At 37.4% G+C, this 21969-nt stretch overlaps 2 protein-coding genes across 3 annotated transcripts in view; one reads left to right on the top strand and one right to left on the bottom strand.

Moving 5' to 3' along the window:
- Positions 1–16943, top strand: part of HHIP (hedgehog interacting protein) — a 70808-nt gene extending 53865 nt beyond the window's left edge. The window contains exons 10-13 of the mRNA XM_064416762.1: positions 78–208; positions 793–874; positions 11074–11222; positions 13616–16943. Coding sequence (XP_064272832.1) covers positions 78–208; positions 793–874; positions 11074–11222; positions 13616–13809 — 556 coding nt within the window. The 3' untranslated portion in view covers positions 13810–16943. The remainder of the gene's footprint in view (positions 1–77; positions 209–792; positions 875–11073; positions 11223–13615) is intronic.
- ANAPC10 (anaphase promoting complex subunit 10) overlaps positions 1–21969 on the bottom strand; it is a 171007-nt gene that overhangs the window by 65645 nt on the left and 83393 nt on the right. The window contains exons 5-7 of one of the 2 annotated variants that reach the window (XR_010360826.1): positions 12751–12894; positions 11553–11743; positions 2003–2089 (exon numbers count right to left, since the gene is read on the bottom strand). Coding sequence is in view for 1 of the 2 variants with exons in the window: in XM_064416774.1 (XP_064272844.1) it covers positions 2048–2089; positions 12751–12894 (186 nt within the window). In the remaining variant the exon portion in view is untranslated. The remainder of the gene's footprint in view (positions 1–2002; positions 2090–11552; positions 11744–12750; positions 12895–21969) is intronic. The other variant, XM_064416774.1, reaches the window with a different exon arrangement.

Raw genomic sequence — 21969 nt, 5'->3', positions numbered from 1 at the left:
TTTACTTATTTATCTGGACAATGAAAACCCTCTGTTCAAAATGTAATATAATTTTTTTTATGTGTTTGTGAATGTAGAAATTTTTTAACACTGCAACAGAGTCCTGCAACCAAACAGTGGCAAGAGAAACCCCTCTGTCTTGGCAACACTGGCTCATGTAGAGGTTTCTTTTCAGGCCCTGTCTTGGGATTTGGAGAAGATGAATTAGGTAAGTACTAAAATATTTTTTCCCAATTTATAAGGCTTATCAGTAATTTCTGCAGCAGTATTCATAATTATAGTAAACGTTTAAAAAGAAGGCTGTTTGTCCTTTGCCAATGCTATCTGCACTGCTCTCAGCTACACCCTCAGCAGCCTGGTAGGAAGAACTGAGAAGAGAATGTGTTGCTGGAAGGGCCAAAAATCCTTATTGTGTCTCACGTGCTTGAACTGTGGCAATCACTATGACACAATGTATAAAATACTTGGTTTTATTTCCAGCATTACAGAATTAAAGGGCAAAGATATTGCATGAGCACACTGACCCCTCTTCTTCCTTCTTCACCATTTTAATTTTTTTAATCAATTCTATACTACATGAAAAAAAACCTCTTATGATAGAATGTTTTTCACATTTTAGCATCAATTTTGGGAAAGTGCTTATATAAATTTTCAAATTGATTCTGTTGTATATTTTAGTGATTCTTCTGAAGTTTTTAAAATCTCATTTGGCAAATACAACCAGATAACAAAAGTCATGTATTTAACATCTTAGGAAAGGAGAAGTAATTTACTGCACTGTTTTCCTAACAGGTGAGATTTACATATTGTCAAGCAGTAAAAGTATGACACAGCCTCACAGTGGAAAACTTTACAAGATCGTTGACCCAAAAAGGTGAGTATTGCACTCTTCTTTAGGATCAGCCTTTCCCTCAGTAGCTTAAAAATCAGAAGGTAACTGCAGTTCTGTTAGTATGGCTGAATTATGCAAGACTGTTGTTCAATAAAAAGGAAAATTCCCGATGCAGGGGCTCCCTAAAAGCAAATAATCCAGCAGCAGCAAGCAGAAAAGATTCACTGTCTCATGGGAAGTAAATGTCAGAACAGCAGAGGGGTAACCTGCATTAACTTTTGGGAATTTTTACACTTTGACATTGTGCTGAAAGCTGCCCACTTTCCCACCTAGATGTATATTCTTAGCATGTTTTCATAGAGGAATAAACCTACTTCATTTGGAGCCAGTAGAAGATGTTCCTGGTAGTTCTTTAGCCAAATGATTTGTAAGTACCACAGAAAGTTATGCAGCATCAGTGAAAGGCAGTTGCTGGAATTCTCCCCAGTGCTGCTGCTTCCTCACCTGCCACTGTGGTGGGACAGGGCACAACAGGAGCTGTCTCCAAAGATCAGCACTGTGTGACAAAACCTGTTCTGTGTACTAAAAAGCAAGTACAGAAATAACCTGTCATTCCTAGCCAGGGTCAGTGTGGCCAGAGTAAGCTCTAAGGGTCTCATTCAGTCTTTCCCAAATATCTCTTCTGTTGTACAGGAGATACCACCAATGGACAATAACAGAGAGAACTCAGTTCTGAGTAGGTGTGAGTTGTTACTGCTTACTAATATTGAACATACCCCTTCCATACCCCTTCTATTACGTATCTCTCCCTTGGCAGGCTTGGAGCACCAAGGAGGGAAATCCTCTGTCCTGGGACTCTGTGCTAGAAATACACAAAATTCTTTAACCATTCTTAAAGAATTGCTTCCAAAGGGCTTATAAATCCCACTCAAGTGATTTCTAAGACATGGAATTAATAGGATTGTTCTAATTATTTAGACTAATTTACCAGTTGTAAATGAGGATAAATGAAAATTATCAAGCCAAAGTTCCTCAAGGCATGATCTTTGCAGAGCAGCTGGATGTATGAAAATATTAAGGAATCTGGAAGGACTGCAAAAAGCCAGTTCCCAACATGACCCAGGGTCCCCAGCAGCAATAAGAGCTGATGACTTGCAGATAGATACTCACTTTAGCTGGGGGAATACCATGTTCTTCATGATGGATCTTGCTGCTCTATTGGATCAGGTTCTGACATGTAAAAATAGCACATCCATCCTGCAAAAGTATCAGAAATCAACACAAAATGAGACAGTCAACAAAAGTGAAGTTTGTTGTATAATTACTTTGACCCATCACACCCTACAAAAGCAGCTGCCTCTTTGTTCAGCATCTCCTTCAGCATGTTCCTCCATGGGTATCAGATACAGTCAAACTTCTATTTTTGGCTTTGCTGTTAAGGGAGGAATTTATTTTCATGTCAGACTTAAATTCTAAACATTGTTAGTGGGATAACAAGGGCATACAACAATAAAATCATGACACTGGTTGCACACTGTTCTGTAGGTTAGAGTTTCAGGGGTAGTGGACTTCCAGTGTTTTATAATTGTACTACCCCAAAACTACAACAAATAATTTGGAAGCAGATGTTACTGCAGGTTGGTGCAGTCTGTCAGTCAAGGTTATTACGTATGTTTTATTTATGCTTTCTGGTATTGAAAACATTTTTTTAGAACAAAACTTGCCATTCTTCCTGGGATTGTTTAGTCTGTTGGTGTATGGTTTTAAGTGAATTTTACACCCTAAATCCACTATTAGTATCTAATTACATGGGGCTGCCTTTTTTGACCTCAGCTTTTTGTTCTTGTTACCTCTTCCAGTAGGGTGGTCTTCAGCTGACATACCTGAAAGGCCAGACCTCCCATTGCTGCACTCATGGTTGGCTGTTTTCAGGCATGGAAAAGGGTCAAGACTGTGTTTGGTTACTGGTGAAAGTAACCAGAAAACTATAAAATACTTTTGTAAATTGGCACACAGTTGAAATTAAACAGACTGTGGCAAAGGGATGTAGTTTTTGGTAACACTTCTCAGAAGCACGGGATAATTTTCATTCAGGCAACGTTCTGAGTTTTGCTGTCTTTCAGTCTCACACCACTGCAGCTTTTAAGAGCAGGATAATGAGTGACTTCCGCAATGGAGCATTGCAGATGTATTTACCATTCCATGCTATGTTCGTACCACCATGCAAACAACTTAAAAATTCCATGGCTTTGGAAAATGTTCATGTAAAGTTTTAGTAACAAAGCATTGTTATTTACAAGATAATATTCTTTTCCATGCTAATATTTTGTTGCTTCTCGTGGTTTGCACCACACCAATACAACAAATATTCACATAAACCCTACCACACTAAGCTTCGTAGAACACACAGTAAAGATGCTAGAGGTAATAATAAAATCGTGAAACTATTGATTTGCCATGTTTTATGAATTCATTACTTCTAAAAAAACCCTGTGAGAGGTGGTCTCTTGCAGACCTGTTAATTTGCAAAGAGAATCTTCCATGCCTGGGGCAGTGTAGAATAACAAAATTATCATTGCCTTGGAGTAGCCCCTTGCTAGAAATTAACAATTCCATGCAAACCCAACCTTCTTCTCCTAGAGGTCATTTGTAAGCTGCTGCAAGCTTACAAATTTATTTTTGTATTTTAAAAAATAAACATTACATGAAGGTGCAGGGGTTTATTTCTTTTGATCTTTTTGAATCATAGAAATATTAAGGTTGGAAAAGACCTCCAAGATCAGCAAGTCCAACCTTTGACAGATGACCACCCTGTCACTAAATAGCACTGAGTGCCTTGTGCAGGTGTTTCTGGGACACCTCCAGGGATGGTGATTCCACCACTTCCCTAGGCAGTCCATTCCAATGCTTAAAACCCTTCCAGTGAAAAAACACTTCCTGATGTCCAGTCTGAACTTCCCCTGGCACAGCCTGAGACCATGTCCTTTTGTCTTGTAGAAAACTACTGCAGAACACATAACCAAGACTCCTATTTTTCTTGTCTTAAATGTAGCTTAAGACAGAAATCTATTACCTGGACATGGAAAAAAAATCAAATTAGGTGGGCAAAACAGAAGATGAGGGTAATCCAGAGAACTCTTTGCATTAGTCTTCAACACTCAGCACTGGGAAAGTCCCATCCTACAGCAATCCTTTAAGTGTAACAGAAATGAGGTGTTAAACTGAGGTGATATATGACAAATTGATCAACATGATCAGTACAGAGGTTCTGAATCCCACAATTATCAAAGCAGTTTGAAATAGAGAATTCCAGGTACCACAGTAAAACTTTTCTTCAGTTCTTCCAAATACTTCATATCAATAACTAAATAGACCCCCACTGAAAGCATTGAGTGAAATAATCCTTCTCTTTGTAAAAAGGTTGTTATAATGATATATTAGTGCCTGAGAGCTCACAGACGATGAAGTGATTTTAAAAAAGCCCTAAGCATGTGAAGTGCTGCAAAATATAAGTATACTACATATTACCAAAAATCCCATAGAGAAATGTGTATAGCCAGTAGCATATTTAGCTTTGAGGATGGAGGAGATGTGAGAAACATTAAAAATTACAGGCACTTAAAACTAACATTGGGCACATCAGTTAAACTGGCAGTTAAAAGACATTTTTAAGTTAAAACTGTCTCTGAAAAATATTTCCACTGTTTGATGATTATCAAAAAAACCCCTTACTACTACTTTCCAGGGATTGGAACCAGTGAGGAAATAAAAGGAGAAAGACTTATGTTCTTCTGAACTAAAAGGTAGGGTTAGTCAGATATCCTGAAGGTCAACGCAAATACTAGCATTTTAGAAATTGTTTTTGTGACCAGAAACCAAAACCTCTTTATTTTCTAGTTTTCTACTTTCTGTTTTATAACTTTTCTGTCATGTTTTCTGTTTCTAAAAATACATACTAATATCAATCACAAAAGTAGTGATGAACTGAAAAGAAAAATCAACTAAGTAAACAGTGATGTAGAAAATGTATGGAGGTCAAAAGATTCCAGAGAAAATAGGAGACAAACCCATTAGAAAAGAAAAAGCAATCATTTTTCTAGCATGATGAGAGGAGAAAATCAACTGTGAAAATGAATATTTAAATAAGTACGATCTGTTGATAGGTCCATACACTCTGTAATTTAAACATTATTACTAGACCGAAAAGTAAGAAAATAAACTTTGTATGGTGGAAGAACAGTCATAAAGAGGCTTTGTAAGTTTTCTTTTAGAGTACTTATACTATGATCACTTTAATTTCTGAGGGAATTACAGATAAAAGGAAAGATATCCAGAGAAGAGTCTAGAAATTACAGACAATGCAGAAGTTTTCCTTTTAAAAGAAGTGAAGTTTTAATTGTGAAGCTTTAAGAGTTTGTATGGAATCCTTCCAGTGATTCCAAATGGGATGAGTAACTTTTGACCAGGATGGCTCACTGAAACCAGCAGGTGATTTTTATGAAGGAGGGCAGAGCCTGAGCAAGTGTTCCTGCACACAGAAGAAGATTTCCTCTTCCTCTCCTCGTAACACCTTATAGATCTGGATTTCAATGTGTTTCATATCAACAGCCGGAATAGCTGCTTCCCGTTGGATTGAAACTTGAACTTGATTCAAACCATCTCACTCCTCTTTCATGCCCCTCCAGAGTATATAATTCCACTTATCATCCTTTCCATCATCACCTTCCGGGATTTCCGCTGTCGGAGAGCATTTCCAAACAGACTGATTTCAGACACAAAGGGACAATATGTAGGTCATACCTCATTTTGACACTGTTCAGGCTCTTTAGAAAACCATTAGTGATTTGATTTTTTAACGTGAGTCAGGAGTGTTTGGTGGCATGACAGAAGAAATGTATTTATGAAAGTGAAGCTCTGTGTGAGCCTTCAATTCCTGTGGAAATGGAAATACACAGTTTTCGAGTAATCTGCATCAAGATACTCAGTTCTGATGGGTTATAGATAAACCCCAAAGCTCCTACTGGAAACTCTCTGTAGAAGGAGCCAATTTTGCTGGTGAATGCCCTCACCAACCCAGGTGGGCCATATGATTTCTCTCTGTTCAGAAAGTTACTATCCCTTAAGTCATTTGAGGGAATGGAAAGCCAGAATTAATGTCTAATTATGTTTAGTTTAGCCAGAGCATGCAAAAGTCTTATCTCATTTACCTACCCACATGCAGTTACTATTCCCACAAGAGACACTAAAGAGAAATTAGAGCTTTTTGCAAATACCAGTCTAGAGAGTTTCACTTTACAGAAGTACTTCACAAAAACTCCTTTGTAGCCACGATGGAAAAACCTAAGGATTTTTTTCAATCACATCACAGCTCACTGACTGTAAAAGTTTTTGTTTTGGTTTTATTTTTTTTTCCCTTTTCTTAAAATCTTTCTAGCATTGGCTATTAAGGAGTTCTCACTTTTTATCGCTTTATAAGGAAAAAAAACAGCTCAGTTTATCTTTTGCTTATTTTCTGGAGCCTGCAGGAAGCCTCTGCCATCCTAAAGAAAGTCACACATAATAGAGCAGCTTTAGCCCAGTAAGCCAGTCGTTCCCAATTCATCAGTCAAAGTGTTATGCAAGTGGCCCCCTAAATTGATAAATTCCCACAGTGCCTGTTGACCCAGCTGCCAAGTGCTCATGCAGCAGGTGTTGTTTTCATGACCACCCTGACAGTAATACAAACTGTTTAGCAGTTGCATTGACCTCTTAGCTATTAACATTGATACAGGCTTCACTAGGGACTAGTTTTCAAACATGACAGAATTTCTTAAGACTAGAGGTCATGAACAAGTATACCATATAAGAATAAATTTGATATGCTGCTGAGTTTAAATCTTAAAAGCCGTGAGTTTTTTCCACATTATTCCCATGTAGTAAATCTGGAGACAAGTAACGAGCTTTTGGCATCTCTCCCAGGACTAAAGGTATACTTTTTAATTTTAGAAGCTGTACCTGAAGAGATGCTATGCTTATTCTATGACAAGCTGTAAATTTAGGTTATGACAAGGAGTGAAACAAAATTATTTTTTCTTGACATTTTCCCTTATAAAGGAAAAAACTTCAATAACTGATGCACAAATGTTGGTGATATACTTAAGTATCATTCTAATATCTAAATCTTATGTGCAGGTAATTGAAGCATACCATTCCATATATTTTGTATCAAGATTTCTACAGCAGTGTCTCCTCTTTGAAATCTGAACATCCAGGAATTTTTTTGTGCCTTATTTTTTCCTATGCTTTAGTAGGGAAGTAGAGATTTTTTTATATTGTGTCAAAAGCCTGGTGGAGGAATTGTTTTCTGTTTACTGCAGAGCTTGCCCCTGCATTTGCATTGATTTATGCACATCTGAGTAACAGATACCACATACAGCAACGACCTCACTCTGTATTTAGTGGAGCTGTGAAGAGATGTGCTGAAGAAAGCATGAAGTCCTGAGTTATGCCAGAATGAGTTTTAATCTATTAAAGCATGTTGGATTTTACATGCCTCTAAAAAGTAGAGGCAGCTTTCTTCTACTGCTACTAGCTATGGTAAGGCAGCAAAAATTATTTTACACATTGCACAGTGAAGAATTCCCGGCTCACTGCACACGTCAGTGAAGGGATCCAGCGAGGCCCCAGCCCCCAGTACAACTTTTCCTCCATGTTCCATACATTTAGAGTTGTTATACAGTTTCATGAAAGCCTGTTTTAACAAGCAAGATATACTGTACTGTACTGTATATATGAACAGCTCTTTAAGATAACTAGAATTGTACAGACCATATAAATAGTCATTATCAGCTACATTTTTGGCTGGCTTTCTGCGGACCAAATAGTGCTTACTGTAAGAGTAATCAAGCTGTACCCTTTAGAGTTTTATAGATTGAGGGATACAAGGAAAAAAATTCTCTCCAGCCTAGAGTGTGGCTCCATCTATTCCCCTCCATTTTCCACGTCAGGAGACACAGCGAAGCACTGGTTATATAAACAAAATCATGGTCCTGTCTAAGTGCCGGAGAGATCAAGTCCCAACAGTCAGTTTCAGGACTTGCGCTACCTTTGTGAGACTCACTTCAATTGTGCTGAGCCTGAGCATTTCCACCCCTTCCAAGCCCTAAGAATGCAAAGTGTGAGTGCTGTGGGGCAGAGGCTTTCTCTCGACACGTGTTGGTCCCAGAGCAGCACTCGAATCCTGAGAAAGAAGTGTGGCTTTTCCCAGAGCACAGCTAAGGAAAACCAGCGATTCTCACACGCGAGGATTCCGCTGCAGCTGCATTTGTATTCCTCTTCTCCTAAGGCACCTTGCCAACCAGAATTTTTTCCATCTTTGTTTCTACTCCACCCCACCATTAATAAATATTATCCGAGGCTGATGAGTGCAAGTTCTTGATTGATGGTAGAATAGAAGGCAAGGTTATATTCACAAGTACCGAGAGCGGTAGAAAACTTTAAATCATAAAAGTGACCAGCCATACTCAGCTGGATACAAAAAAGTGTGACTTCTGCCTTCCTAATTGCATAAAAAAGAACCATGTATTATAGCACTATCATAGACAAATACTTAATATCTATTAATGAAATAAATCATTACCTTCCCAAATAAAGTACCTTTGTAAATAAGAGGTCATTCTTTGCTAAAGATATGCCAATGGAGCTCTTTTCCAAGAGATGCTCCAAGGAGCCTGAGGTTACGTTTCCTGCTAAACACTGTATTGTATTTGTGATTGAGCAAGAGAAAGAGAAGGTTCCCATTTAAAGTAACTTGAAATAAATGAGCTTTAAATAGTGACAGATAAAGAATGTTGCATCCTGCGCAGTTGGCTATACAGAAATTATTTCAAATGTAGATTTTTGTTCCAGATGTAGGAATTAGAAGACAGATCTTTTTACCTTAAATTTGAACAAGTCTCCACTGAAAATCATATTATTTTCTAGAATAATTTCCAAAACAGCATTGCTTGTGAATATTGCTTATAATTTTTTAAGCGTAGGAACTTTCTTAACCAGAACATATGTAATGCACTCATTGCTCATTACAGAACTGGAATTCCTTACAGGTCAAAAAAATAATGCATTCTATTTAAAAGACAGCTGTGGAAATATGTAAACAGTAAAACTGAAAAGGTTTCAAATATGCTGCACCAAAGGTGTCAAAACATGTTTCAAAGCCCTTAAATAATACAGGACCTTCAGTGTGATTCTCAGAAATGCTTTGGAAATCGGGACTTGGTGCTATGCTAAAGAAGCACCTACACATTCTTTCTGTCCTAAACATCTTTGGGAAACCAGTTCTTGTGTGTGGATGTTTAAATAATCATGGTAGTAATTAAGACTGAGCAGAGAAAGTGCTATGCTGAAACAAACCAGTGGGTATGTACTGTTTTACTCTGTTTCAAGGAAAAATGCAAGAAACCCTGTAGTGAACCATTAACAAGATGCATGTCAAAAGGGGTGGGGAAAATGTAAGCCCAGTCAGCTAGGGAGGGACTTAGGTATGAATGCTTATTTTTTTTAAAATTATTTTTACCCTATCTAATATTACTCTGAATGGTGCCATTGCACACGGAAATATCTGTTTAAAATCCTAGTAGAACATGGGCATCATCTAAGATATCTATCTTTTGATATCTTAGTAGTCACAAGTTCAGCTAGTTAATTTTATTTTCTTTACCTTATTTTTTTTCCCTTGATGTTTCTTCTGATGTTGAAATGAGAGATAAGCAAGAATGCCAATTTTTTCCCTCTTTTTCTTTTGTCACCGTTTTGTACACTTCCATCATACCCACTCTTTCTCAGACCCCAAAAACTATCCTTTCCTCTGCAAAGACTATCAGTCTAGGAATTTAGTATGTGACAGAGTAATCAGTGCACAAACTGCTATTCCAGCTATTTGCATAAAATTGAGGTGTTAATACTGATGTCAGTATAATGAACACTGTCTTTATTCTATTCTATTCTGTTCTATTCTATTCTATTCTATTCTGTTCTATTCTATTCTATTCTATTCTATTCTGTTCTATTCTATTCTATTCTATTCTATTCTATTCTATTCTATTCTCTCATAGAATTTTGTTTTGGTTTGTTTGGATTCTAGCTGGACACTTAGCCAAGGTTTCTCTTAAGCTCTCCACTAACTATTAGAATATTTTTCCTGCTCATTTCAAGCTTAATATGTATGGCAGTAGTTAAGATGATTTCTTATGGAATGAGCAATTTTGTATTTGTCACTAATTAACTTAATTTTCCATGATGCTCCTATTCAATTACTTGATAAGATCAGTTGGGAGATCCTGAAATTCTTTTCCAAACTTGTGCCTGTGCAGCCAAACCTACAGCAGAGACAAAACATGGTACCTCTACTGGGAACCTGTAGCCTTTAGATGGTCCTATCATCCTATCCAAAACATCCAGTGTCAGAAATATTTTAAGTCATCTGAACTGGAATTTTCTTTGTGCATACATTCCGCAGAATCACCTGATGGTGAATGGCTGAGTTTGGAAGGCACCTCTGGAGGGCACCTGGTCCAACCCCCCTGCTCAAACAGGGACTCTCACAGCCAATTTCCCACACAATTTCCAAGTATCTCCAGTGATGGAGACTCCACAACTCTCTGAGCAACCTGTGCTAGTGCTTGGTGACTCTCTGAGTGAAAAAGTCTTTTCTGATGTTCAGATGCTTGAATAAGCATCCAGAATGCACAGCCCAAATATCATTCTATGGAAATATGAAAATAAAAAGCCAGCAGTTTAAAACTGAATTTGTAGACAGAGGAAATACTTCTGCAAAATTATTACGCGTCACAATGCCATGAAACTTGTTCAGGTTACTCTTCCCCCTTTCTTAGGGGAAATCTAGATCAGCTAGAAAGGAAAAAAACCCCACCTTTTCTGCCTGCAATAAACTGGCAGCTTTATGAAGATAAACCTTCAGCAAGCTGCTTTTGGCAGGTTCATGCTTCAGGAATTCTCAAGGACTATTGCTTAATCTTGTGGAAGATCTTTGAAGGCAGTTACATAAAATAATAGCAAATTGTACTGTATTTTCCTGTAACATATCATCTCTGGGCTTACTTCTTTTTCTGAGAAAAAAAGAAATCTCATTATTTTTCCCACTGATAATACAGCAGAGAATCAGGCCTTTAATTTAAAAATCAAAATTTTTCTTTTTGCCCCTGACTTTTAACTCTTTGTTTGGTTTGCATGGTTTTTTTCAGGCCTTTAGTCCCTGAAGAATGCAAAAGAACAGCTCAGCCTGCACAGATACTGACATCTGAATGTTCAAGGCACTGTCGGAACGGGCACTGCACTCCCACAGGAAAATGCTGCTGTAATCAAGGCTGGGAAGGAGAGTTCTGCAGAACTGGTTTGTATACAGATTCACAGCAACAAGTGAAAAAAGCAGTGACATGTCATAATTGGCTTTTAATTAGTTGCTCAGAGAAATTTTCAGTATATGTTGACCAATATATTGGCCTTCAGTTGTAAGGCCACATTAGAAAATACTGATTTCATGAGCTGCAGGAGAACAATAAATCTTTAGATTAATGCAACTGCTAAAACATCTAATGCATTGTGAGCCAGTGCAGAATGCAATTGATAACATAAATATGACAAAAATATTATTGTTTTTTCCACCAAGATTTTCAAGTGAAAGGAAATGCAGTCACTACATGTCCTGTGTTTGGACATTCACCTTCCACTTTCAGTATTATCACTGTCAGTGTCAAAGAGAGGTGACTTGGCAGGAAAGATGGTAAAGAAGAACTGCAGGTCTCCATTGCATCTTTTGCACTTCACTAATTTAATGCATAGTTTTTAGTTTTGGTACGTTCTTGCTTTTGATCCTACCAAATGAAATGGCTCCAGTTTGTTGAAGAGAATTCTCTGTACAACATATCATAAAACAGCAAATAATCAATGTTATTGGGATCCATTATTACAGTGATTTCATCAAGTCCATCTTGCTGCTTTCGCTTTTAAAAGTCACTTGGAAAAGTGACTGTGACTGAACTAAGATGATGAGTGTGCCAGCCAAGGGATGAGGTGAACGAGCCTAGAGTGTCACAGCTGTGCCATCCCTGTCTCAGAGGCTGTGGTTCTGTCTGAGCTGTGTCATTTTGGCCAGTGCAGATGTTCCAGGGCCAGCCTGGGCACCACGAGATGTTATTACAAAGATTTTATTCCTCAGCATCAGCAGAGTCCCCTGACTGGGTGTATTTGGCCAGCGAGTTTGACCAGATGCCCACACAAAGAGATGTTGATATTGTGGCAGTAGAACTCAAAGAAATAGCAAGGACTAAGGGAAAACAACGATCCCACAATGGATCATGGATAATTCAGGTTGGAAGTGCACTTAGGAGAGCCCTGGTGAAGCAGGGTCAGCTATGAAGTCCTTATAGGCTGGAGTGTAAATTTCAGCAACCTCCAGGTTTTTGGTGACAAGCAGAAATGACTTTGGAATGAAATGAAATTAATAAAGCACTAATAAAGTATCTTACTGGCAAAGATTCATGAGATGACCATCTACAACCCAGCAATGAAGGCAATTAGAGAAATGGATGAGCTAATCTGGCCAAATATCCCAACTTCAATTGTCCTCACTTTCCAGAGCCGTCCTGCATTTAGAGAATGGGGCTCATTCTACAGCCTTTGTCCAAGTGGAACTTAAAAGTTAAAAATGCCTCCAACATGAACATAAATGTGTCTTGAATTACCTGTTTTGTTTTAAAAATCACAGCTTTATGATAGATAATTTGATGGACAATGAGCAAGAAAGCCACAGAAAATATGCAGGCTAAGGATCTTCCTTCCCTGTATCCCACATGACAGTTAACAGGGATGGTCTAAGTTGAACCACAAGCTACTATTATACTTTAAAAAAGAAAAATTACCTTACAAGGTGTGAGTTTCCTTTTCCTGTAGTTAAGAAACTCTTGGATAGAATCAAGAAAACCTGCATTTCGATAGTGTAGTATAAATATCCATAAACCCATATTAAAGTTCATTGCAATAGATGACATTAAGCAGCATAACACCTGCAGAAAAAGAAAGATATATTATGTACATTATATATATCACAGTCCTGTGACTACCCCAGAAGAAAATACTTCCACAACTAAAGTTATTGATTATTCATCTTGCTAACACTGGCTACAATTTAAAATAGGAGCTATATTTGAAAGACTGAAGCAAGCTGATTAACCTAGAATTCTATAGATAAATCATCAGGCATCCACTAAAGAGAGGGGAAAACTTTGAAACTCATATAACTAATAAAAATGGTTGAAGAAAACACCCTGGCTCTTTCTTCTCCAAAAGGAATTTTGGTCCCAGCATTAAGTGATTCAAGAGCCAAAGGAGTGCATTGGGTGCACTGCTCAGGTGTAGTATGCTTTGCCAAGGCATGTGTGTAGTGCAGAACTCTGAGTATACAAAGGATTTTGCCTGAGATTCCAAAATGAATTCCCTGAATAAGAGAATTGGACATTTCAAAAAAAATCTGTTATTTGAGTTTATCAGTCTTTCCCAGGAAATGTCCTCACAGATATACAAAATTACTTCCTCCCCATAATATTCTAAAACTTTAGAAAATATGCTTTCAACACTCCTCACATTTCACCCTTTCTATGTTGTTTTTAATTTATATGCTTTATCACTACAAGGTTAGAAAAGCTCTAAATGAATGTGTACTGTATCTTTTCTTGGTTTGTGACGGCCGAAACAAATTAGAAAATTCCTGTTTTTTTTCTCCCACAGCGAAATGTGACCCAGCCTGTCGACATGGAGGTGTCTGTGTAAGGCCCAACAAATGCTTATGTAAAAAAGGCTATCTCGGCCCCCAGTGTGAACAAGTGGACAGAAACATCCGAAGAGTGACAAGGGCAGGTATTCTGGATCAGATCCTAGACATGACATCCTATTTGCTGGATCTAACCAGCTACATTGTATAGTTTCTGGGACTATTTGGAAATTCCACTTTCAACGGGCATTTGTTTTGAATCCTGTCATTTTTGAAAGACTGTTATCCTGCAACAAACACCGGTGATTTGATTTACTTTATTAATTTAAGTGTAATATCCACCAATGTGCAGAATAATCCCCTGTATGTGTGTAAATATTCCTGCAATATGTGCACACATACACACGCAGCCGCTATCACAAATACGGTTTTGCAGAGAGTGGAATCTTTTTTAATATTTATTTCTTCATGAGAAATAGTTTACGAAGCAATTCCACTGTAAAACACATTTCTGTCAAAGGACTTTCCTGGTGTCTTAATGGATTCTTTGACATCCCAGAAATCTCATTCCTGTACCTATCTGATTATAGCAGTGAGAAAGCAGTTTCCAAACATCGCTGTATAAACTGCTGGACTTAATCAAATCCAGTTGTAACAGTTTCTGAGGTAAACTGAACTCCATCATGAGACAATATTTCAGAAGTGCTTAATGCATTCCTATCTAGGCAATTCATTGTAAGACTGTAACCTTCACTTTCATCAATGTAACTCTATTACAGAATGTTATTTCTTTATCTAGCATAGATGCAAAAATCTGGTTATCGCAGCTTAATATCAAGATTGTTTCAAGTGTTTAATAATTAAATTATATTCGCATATTTCAAAACCAGTCATCCTAGAAGGTCTGCTTTTTATCATATATTTTATTTAACGATGGGCACTGGGTTCATGTTACATATTTATATTATTTTATTTTATTTTTATAATATAGACATCACCCAGATGAGACAGCTTTACCATGTCCAAATACTAAAGTTACATTTTTCACCAAGGTAATTGGAAAGACTGGGAAAGAGAGAGCAAACACACACACACACTTCAGTGTGTTGTGGATCTAATCTAGAAATGTACCCTTGTGTCAACTTTGTGTTCATTTACACCGGATGAGGAAAAAAAAAGCAAATGCCCACCATCCACAATAAAATTGCAGCGTGTGTCCCTGAAGTGATTTTCACTGTAGCAGGACAGTGCAGGAGGTGATACACAGGCAGACTCTGCCCATGCCACACTGAAAGGGGCGTCCGGGGCGAGGGCTCGCATGAGCACAGGCTGCCTGTGCATCGTGGCACGTGTACAAAACCTACAGCAGCTCCTGTCCCATGCAGCTCTAAGGGTTCCTTGGAGAGCCAACAGAAAACCAGGTCTTTGTAAATGTATCAGTAAATGTGGTGTACGTGCTGTAGCCAGGTTTTCTGAGGTATTAATTAATTAGATGTATCTGCAGAACTGGTGCCCTCTTATCTCTGGCTCTGCTGGCAGTTTCTTTGTTCACTGCTTACCAACTATCAGGTTTCTTTTGCACTACCTGCAAACTACCTACTGCAGCTTTTATAAAATCTTGCCTAAGAAAAGAAAGCAGAGCAGCACCAGTGTGCACATCCTGTGGTCCTTAGAAGCAGCTGCTCATGCGTCAAAGATTGCCAACACTTTAGCCAAACAGATCTAAAAGACTTTCACCATGTTACATTCCAGTAGTAAAATCATCTCTCCAGGGCAGCAGCATGCAACAAATTTTCCTTTATAGAAATTTGTCAGTGTTCATTTAGTGAGTATTAAATCTGAAATTACAGCATAACTGATACTTGCATTTCTGTGTCTCACACATTCCAGCTCCAAGGAACAGACAATTAATTACATTTGCCTTCCATATATGTTTGCCTGGGTTTCGAGTGACCTCATGCCCAATGGAAATTGGTTGAGAAATCTTGGTTAAGTGCTCAGAGAACAATGGTCTGCATTAAAAAGTGCATGCATAATTTTGCACAATGTAGATTCAACTGACAGTCCATTGAAAGACATCTTGGGATTAAATGAGCATGAAGACCAAATTGCCCTCTCACCCCAGAAAAGGGTGGTCCCTTATAGTCACACGAACACTTCATTGGCTAAGCAGTGTGACCAATCTTAAAATGAACCCTGTGGTAGCATCTGTAGGTTAATAGCAGCTCTTTGTCTCCGCTGCTTTCTGCCTTTAGTCTTTTCCCTGAATTCCATCACAAAAAGTTCTACAATTAAAAAATGTCCTGACAACCATTTTTGTAAATTGACCTTAGCATCTAATCTTTCCTTATTCAACGTGGGTGACAAAAATGTGAACTTCTCATGAATGAGCCAGCTGTCTAAATCTGTCACATAGCACGGTTTTATTACACTCTTCATAATCAGCAAGGCAAGAAAGTCGCTGAAGTATTTTAGCAACGTTTAAATATCTGACAGAGATAACATCTTTAACACTTTCTTCAATGAAATATATTTAAAAATAAACCCAACTTTAACTCTACTGTGACACGTTGTTTTCAACAACCAGCTGGGGAGATGTGATAGCTCTTTTCTCACTGCTTAGTGCCTTAAAAAATACCACAGATGGCACCTAAATTGGAGGTTCACAATAATATATACATGCCACAGTCATGCAGAGAACAGAAAACAATGATCTTGGAGTTTTGATCTAATAATAACGAAAATTTAGTTTACTAGTTAAATCTGAAAATAAAAATCCAGTAAGAGCTAAGAATTAAATCCAGGCCTCATTCAAATCAACAGCAAAAACTCACATCGACTGTGCTGCACCCAGAAAATCTATTCCAAATTTAAGCAAAATTCTTTAGTTTGTTTTATTTAAAAAAAAAAAATCTGCTCTGAGTCATTCCATAAAAAATTCAAAATGAAGAAATAATCTAAATGAAGGTTTGAGGAAGAGGGAGATAGTTTGTGAAACTGTTTTGATTCATTTTTAAATCATCTTTTATATTGTGTGAAAGCAGGCATCTGCATTAAGCCCACATGTTCATAGGAAGTCCCAGTGGAAAAGAAGTATTCTCATAAAAAAAAAAAAAAAGAAAGAAAAAAAAATCCTAGCTGCTTATTTATCAAAAGAAATTATACTATTAAAAAGAGTGAGCAAACCCCAGGCCTAGCCACCCAAGATGCTGATATAAAAAGGGCAACTGCAGTAATTGCCCTGAGAATTGGCATACAAAAAAAAAAAAAAAAAAAAAGAAAAAGGAAAAAAAAAGGGTCTGTAGAAAGCCTGTTGCCAGTTAGGTCATTCTGCAGCCATTCTCACACAACCTCCGAGAGTGTCCCAGAATAAAACTGAGCTTATAAATGAAAGTAGATAAATGAGGCAATTAGATAAGGGCCTCCAGAAGGGATCTTATGTATGTGTTCAAGTTGTCTCTGTCTGTGTGTCTCTCTCCCCTAATCTTTTATTCCATTCATTTCTTCCTTTATTCGGAGATACTGCCTCTCTGTTCCCAACACATTGTACATTCTTTCAGCCTTTCTGCTGCTGAAGGAGAACAAACCTACCTGTTGCAAGAAACATGACTCTCCTTGATGCCTGCTAGTGTTAAACCCCTGCTTTCTTATTTTGGGACAGAAAACTCATCTTTCTCTTTTTACATGCCTCTGGTCAGAAAGAAGGCATATTACAGGAATATAAGGAGAAACATCTTTACTCCATAGATAAGTAGGGAGACAAAAAGATGTTATGCAAAATCAGCTCCAAATCATTTCACTCCATTTCAGAAAAACAGTAAACTCATTTTTCTACTGCGCCCCATAAGAAATACTAACTCAAAGCCTCCCCTTCTGAGAATAAATTTCTTCTGTTAACAGATAGGGACTCAGATCCAAACCCTTTTTACCTTTAAATCCTCACACATTATTCTATTTCATGCCAAGTGTAAGTTAGGTATAAATAAGAATATAAATTCTGTGTCACTGACAAGACCCCTCTGTTTATCTCCTTCTTTCACTCACTTGTCCACATTTGGTTTTGCAGCTTCTTCCTTTCTAGACCCACAGAAAACATCAGCAATCTCTGGTTGCTGCAGGTGCTTATTAATTTTGGAAGTGCCTGACAGATGTGTGCATCAACATCTTTCCAGCAGGCTGAGGTTTTTATCTTTTGGTCATTGCACAGAATGTTGCTATTTTATAGTGATTTCTAGCTAGCACTGTCCTAGTTGGGAATTTACAGTCCAGGAGTAGCAGCCTCACACAGCTCAGGCACAAACAAACTGAAGCTGCAGGAAGGCAGAAATCACTTCAGTCACTGTGCTTATCACAAATTTACCCATTGCAATCCAGTAATCATGTGCCTTCACTGAAAACCAGAATGATAGCCCTGGCATGATGAAATTTAGCTTTTCAGTGCACATTTTCTCTAACTTGGCTTGAGAAACAAGGCCCTTTTCCTGTAAAATTACGCAAAATGGAGACACTGAAAATATGAACAAGTAATTCACAGGTGTAAAGTTGCACTCTGGTGAAAATGAGTTTTCATACATCTAATTCTAATTGCATCCATGAAATAGGCATTTATAAGATTAGATTGCATCCATGAAATAGGCATTTATAAGATTAGTTCTACGTGGAAAAAACAAGTCCAAAGACAGACTGTTGAGCTAATTTCTCCTTAATCATGTTCATTCTTAAAAGACATTCATGCATTTTAATTTACTATCCTTTAGATTATCTGTGTATCACTTTAATTAGTAATTTTGCCATTTTGATCTTCTATCCAACTTAAAAGGTGTCCTTTGTCTTGGAAAAAAAACAGAAGGAAGCCAAGGGGTAAATAAAAACTAATTATTTTCAATTTGCAATATTTAAAAAAATAAAATGTAACATACTCATAAAAAATGCTGCCAATCCTTTAAATTTATTTCAATTCAAATTTGCAGAAAATTTGTACCAAATAATCTGCGTTCTGGCTACAAAAACCTGATAAATAAATATTTCCCTGAGTAGTTTCAGGACAAAATGTTTCAGAAACAGTAAAAAAAAAATAAGACTGTTTTGCTGAAAAGTTTGTTGTTTTCAACAACAGAGTTATTCAGTGAAATAAGGCACGTACTTTTTGGGATATAGGTGTGAAACAGCAGAAGCCACCTGAAAGCTTAGTACAGGATTACTTTAATCTTTGAGGGCGTGACTCCAAGCCCATTGATGTCAACTGATAATCTCCTATTGACTTCATTAGTTACAGGATTAAGTCCTTAAAAGATATCCACTTAGCTGGCAGAAGATCTTAACTTCAGACATCAGTGCACGCATGACCTCTCCATGTCTGCATCTGCAGCATTGCACCCATGTTTTGTGGAATAAGAGTGCAGCCCCAGCCCTGCAGGGAGCCCTACAGAGCTTTCCAATCCCTCTGGCTTTCCTTATAGGTGTTGCCAGCATTTACACAAAATCTGCCTGACTTCTCAGTGCCTTTTAAAAGTCCAGCCATCAGCTGATGTGAAAGCCGAGTGAGTCTCCTGCTTCCCTGAGCTCTCAGTACTGAGAATCTAGTGATCATTCTGTGCTACAGACATTAACAAACACTTAATATTCTGGTTTATATGCAAATTATTTGTGTCTTTTCCTATTCTCTACTGCACACAGACAGGCTTCCATAAATGAAATTGTCAGACTTTCTTGCACAGACAGCAAGCATTACTTTACAGACATCACATTACTGGAGAAAAGATTTACTTCTACTGATAAAAAACAACTTTCCAGCTGTTTCACACTACCAAGAGGGTCCAGGGTATCATATAGTAAAGGTCCTTCTATGGTCTACGAGATTTTCTTATTTATTTTCATTTTGTGATGAAGTGAAAAATATTTTAAGTGAATAACTGCTTACATTTCCAGGAAATTTCAGAAAGGCAGCATCAGCTAAAGCATGTGAATATACACAGTGGCAGTGCTCACAGTATTCTTGGAAAGAAGGCAGAGAGAGTTGGCTGGTTTGGAGACAGGTTTTTTATGTAGGATACATTTTACAGTAGGACAAAAGGCTGTTTTGCATCACAAGGCAGTAACAAACAACCCCATTTTCTGAATTTTCCTAAGAGGAGCTGCTAAAAAGAAAATGTTCTAGGCACTCAGAACTGGTGTGCAGAATGACCTTAATTCATATCAAGACATACTGAGACCAGAAACCACCTGGTATTAAGTCACCAGATGTAGCTTGTAGTGGTCTCCATTAGTACCAGGAGCAGTAACCCTACCCTGTGAATTATCCAAAAATGCTATTAGCTGTCCCCCACAAAATATACTGCAGAATTAAAACTTCAATTCCCCTTTGAGAACAATTAGATTGTAATGGGAGCCAAGCAGAAAAGGAAATAAAAAACTTCTGTCACTTGAGAACATTACTGTAGTGGCATTCCCCTGTTCAACTAGTTTTATTTCATAGTAGCTATCAGGTACTGTATGTACATTTGAAATGTGGGAAAATAGCTTAGAAAATATCACTCAAACTAGGTTTAAGCATCTTCTGTAAACTGAATTCTACTACTAAGCATAAACAAGCACCAATCTAGCTGGGAGCACACAAGTAATTTTAAGCATATGAGCCTCACTGAAGTCATGTGCTTAACATTATTAATGTAATTAATGTTTTCTTGGTTTGAGACCTTACATGTCTTTGCAAATCTACCTACACAGACTCTATATGCATTATGTGCATTTCCTTTTAGGGAGACAGCAGGACTGAAGTTCCCAACAAGAGAATTCAGTTGCTGTCTGTCACAAATTCTGTATAACCTGAAATAATTGCATCTTTGTGCCTCCACTTCCCATACAAAAATTAGTGAAATCAATCCTTGTAAAAGCGCTTTGAGCTCTTCAAATGAAAAGTGCTATAAAAACTACAAATTATTATTATATTATTGAACACCATGTATGTATACACACTATTATGTAATATATAATATATGTATAATGCATATAAATTCTAACAAATGTATTTGTGTAATATCTGAGAAATGGAACAGTTGTATCTGGAAGTGATAAATACATAGAGTTGGATTTATTGTTAATCTGTGGATTTAATGATTTTTTTTTAGACAAAAGGATGTTTAAGTGTATAATTGCTTTTCTTAATTTAATATATTTATGTAAATGCATGCCTGAAGTTCTGATTAGATAGTTATTCTGTGTCCCTTAAGCTAATAAAATATATTAAACTTTATCTTACTATATAAGGTACACCTGCTGCTTTAATTTGTTTTTAATATTTTTATGACCAAATGCATAATTTAAAGTTCATTAAATTTTAATATTAATCATCTCTTTGATCTTTGCAGTAAAAGAAAAACACCAGCCTTTTATATATGCTTTGAAATGTACACTAGTTTTATTTATATAAATTCTAAGATGCTTTCATAAAATGTGACTGAACACTGCTATTATTTTTGGAATGGGAAGTTTGGAATGGCGTTCCCTGGACAGAAAATGAAGACATCCATGTTGAAAAGATACCTGTTGCATGGCAAGTGGACATGCAGCTGGAGCAAGGGGACAGGCTTTGGAAGTACAGATATCTTGGAGAATTCATTCAGCAACAGAGGGAGAAATATTGAGGTCTTTTTTTTGTTATTTCTTATCTTCAGAGGAGCACGTCATCAAATCACCGTGTGTTAAATCCAGAGGTACCATTTCCAGTGGTTTAAATGAGGGCCATAAAACACGGATGCAGTGTGGAATTCTTTCCTTTTCTCCCCATCCTAAGTAACAGGTTCTGTTCCATTGAACTCAGCACCTGAGCACACGCATGGGAGCAGGGCCAGCTCCAGAGATCAGCCCCGTGGTTTATGATACAAGAGAACAGTTAATCAACACAACACTTCAATGCAAGCTACACTTGCATCTGGGACAGCAAAAACCAGTTGGGACAGGGAGCTCTAAAGAGCCAAGGGCTTCTTCATACACTAAGTTTGCTTTGGTAATATGAAATGCTGTTGAATTAGTCGTGCACATTTAACTTACCTAAAGTCTTTAGCCTGTCCTGTGTTTATTTCTTAAACTAAAGAATGAAGCATTACCAACTCTACGATATTGATGTTATCTCTACGTGTCAGACTGAAGCCAAAATAACCTTGAAATTTTCATGAAATTGTTTTTCCATTTTTCAGCTAGCTATACCATTAGTGATACGGGCTGGTGGCCAGCCAGAGAACTAGGATCCAAGGAAAATTTGAACTTCACCCAAATTTGAGGATATTTGGAAACTGTATTTTATTTCAGCTTTTCTATGAATAAATACAGCAGTTGCAGCAATGTTCTTTTAAACACATTTTCTTGAAAATTT

This window comes from Passer domesticus, chromosome 4 (genome assembly GCF_036417665.1).
Source record: "Passer domesticus isolate bPasDom1 chromosome 4, bPasDom1.hap1, whole genome shotgun sequence".
Lineage (NCBI taxonomy): Eukaryota > Metazoa > Chordata > Aves > Passeriformes > Passeridae > Passer > Passer domesticus.
The sequence above is the reverse complement of the archived record's forward strand: the minus strand, read 5'-3'. Positions and strand labels throughout refer to the sequence as shown.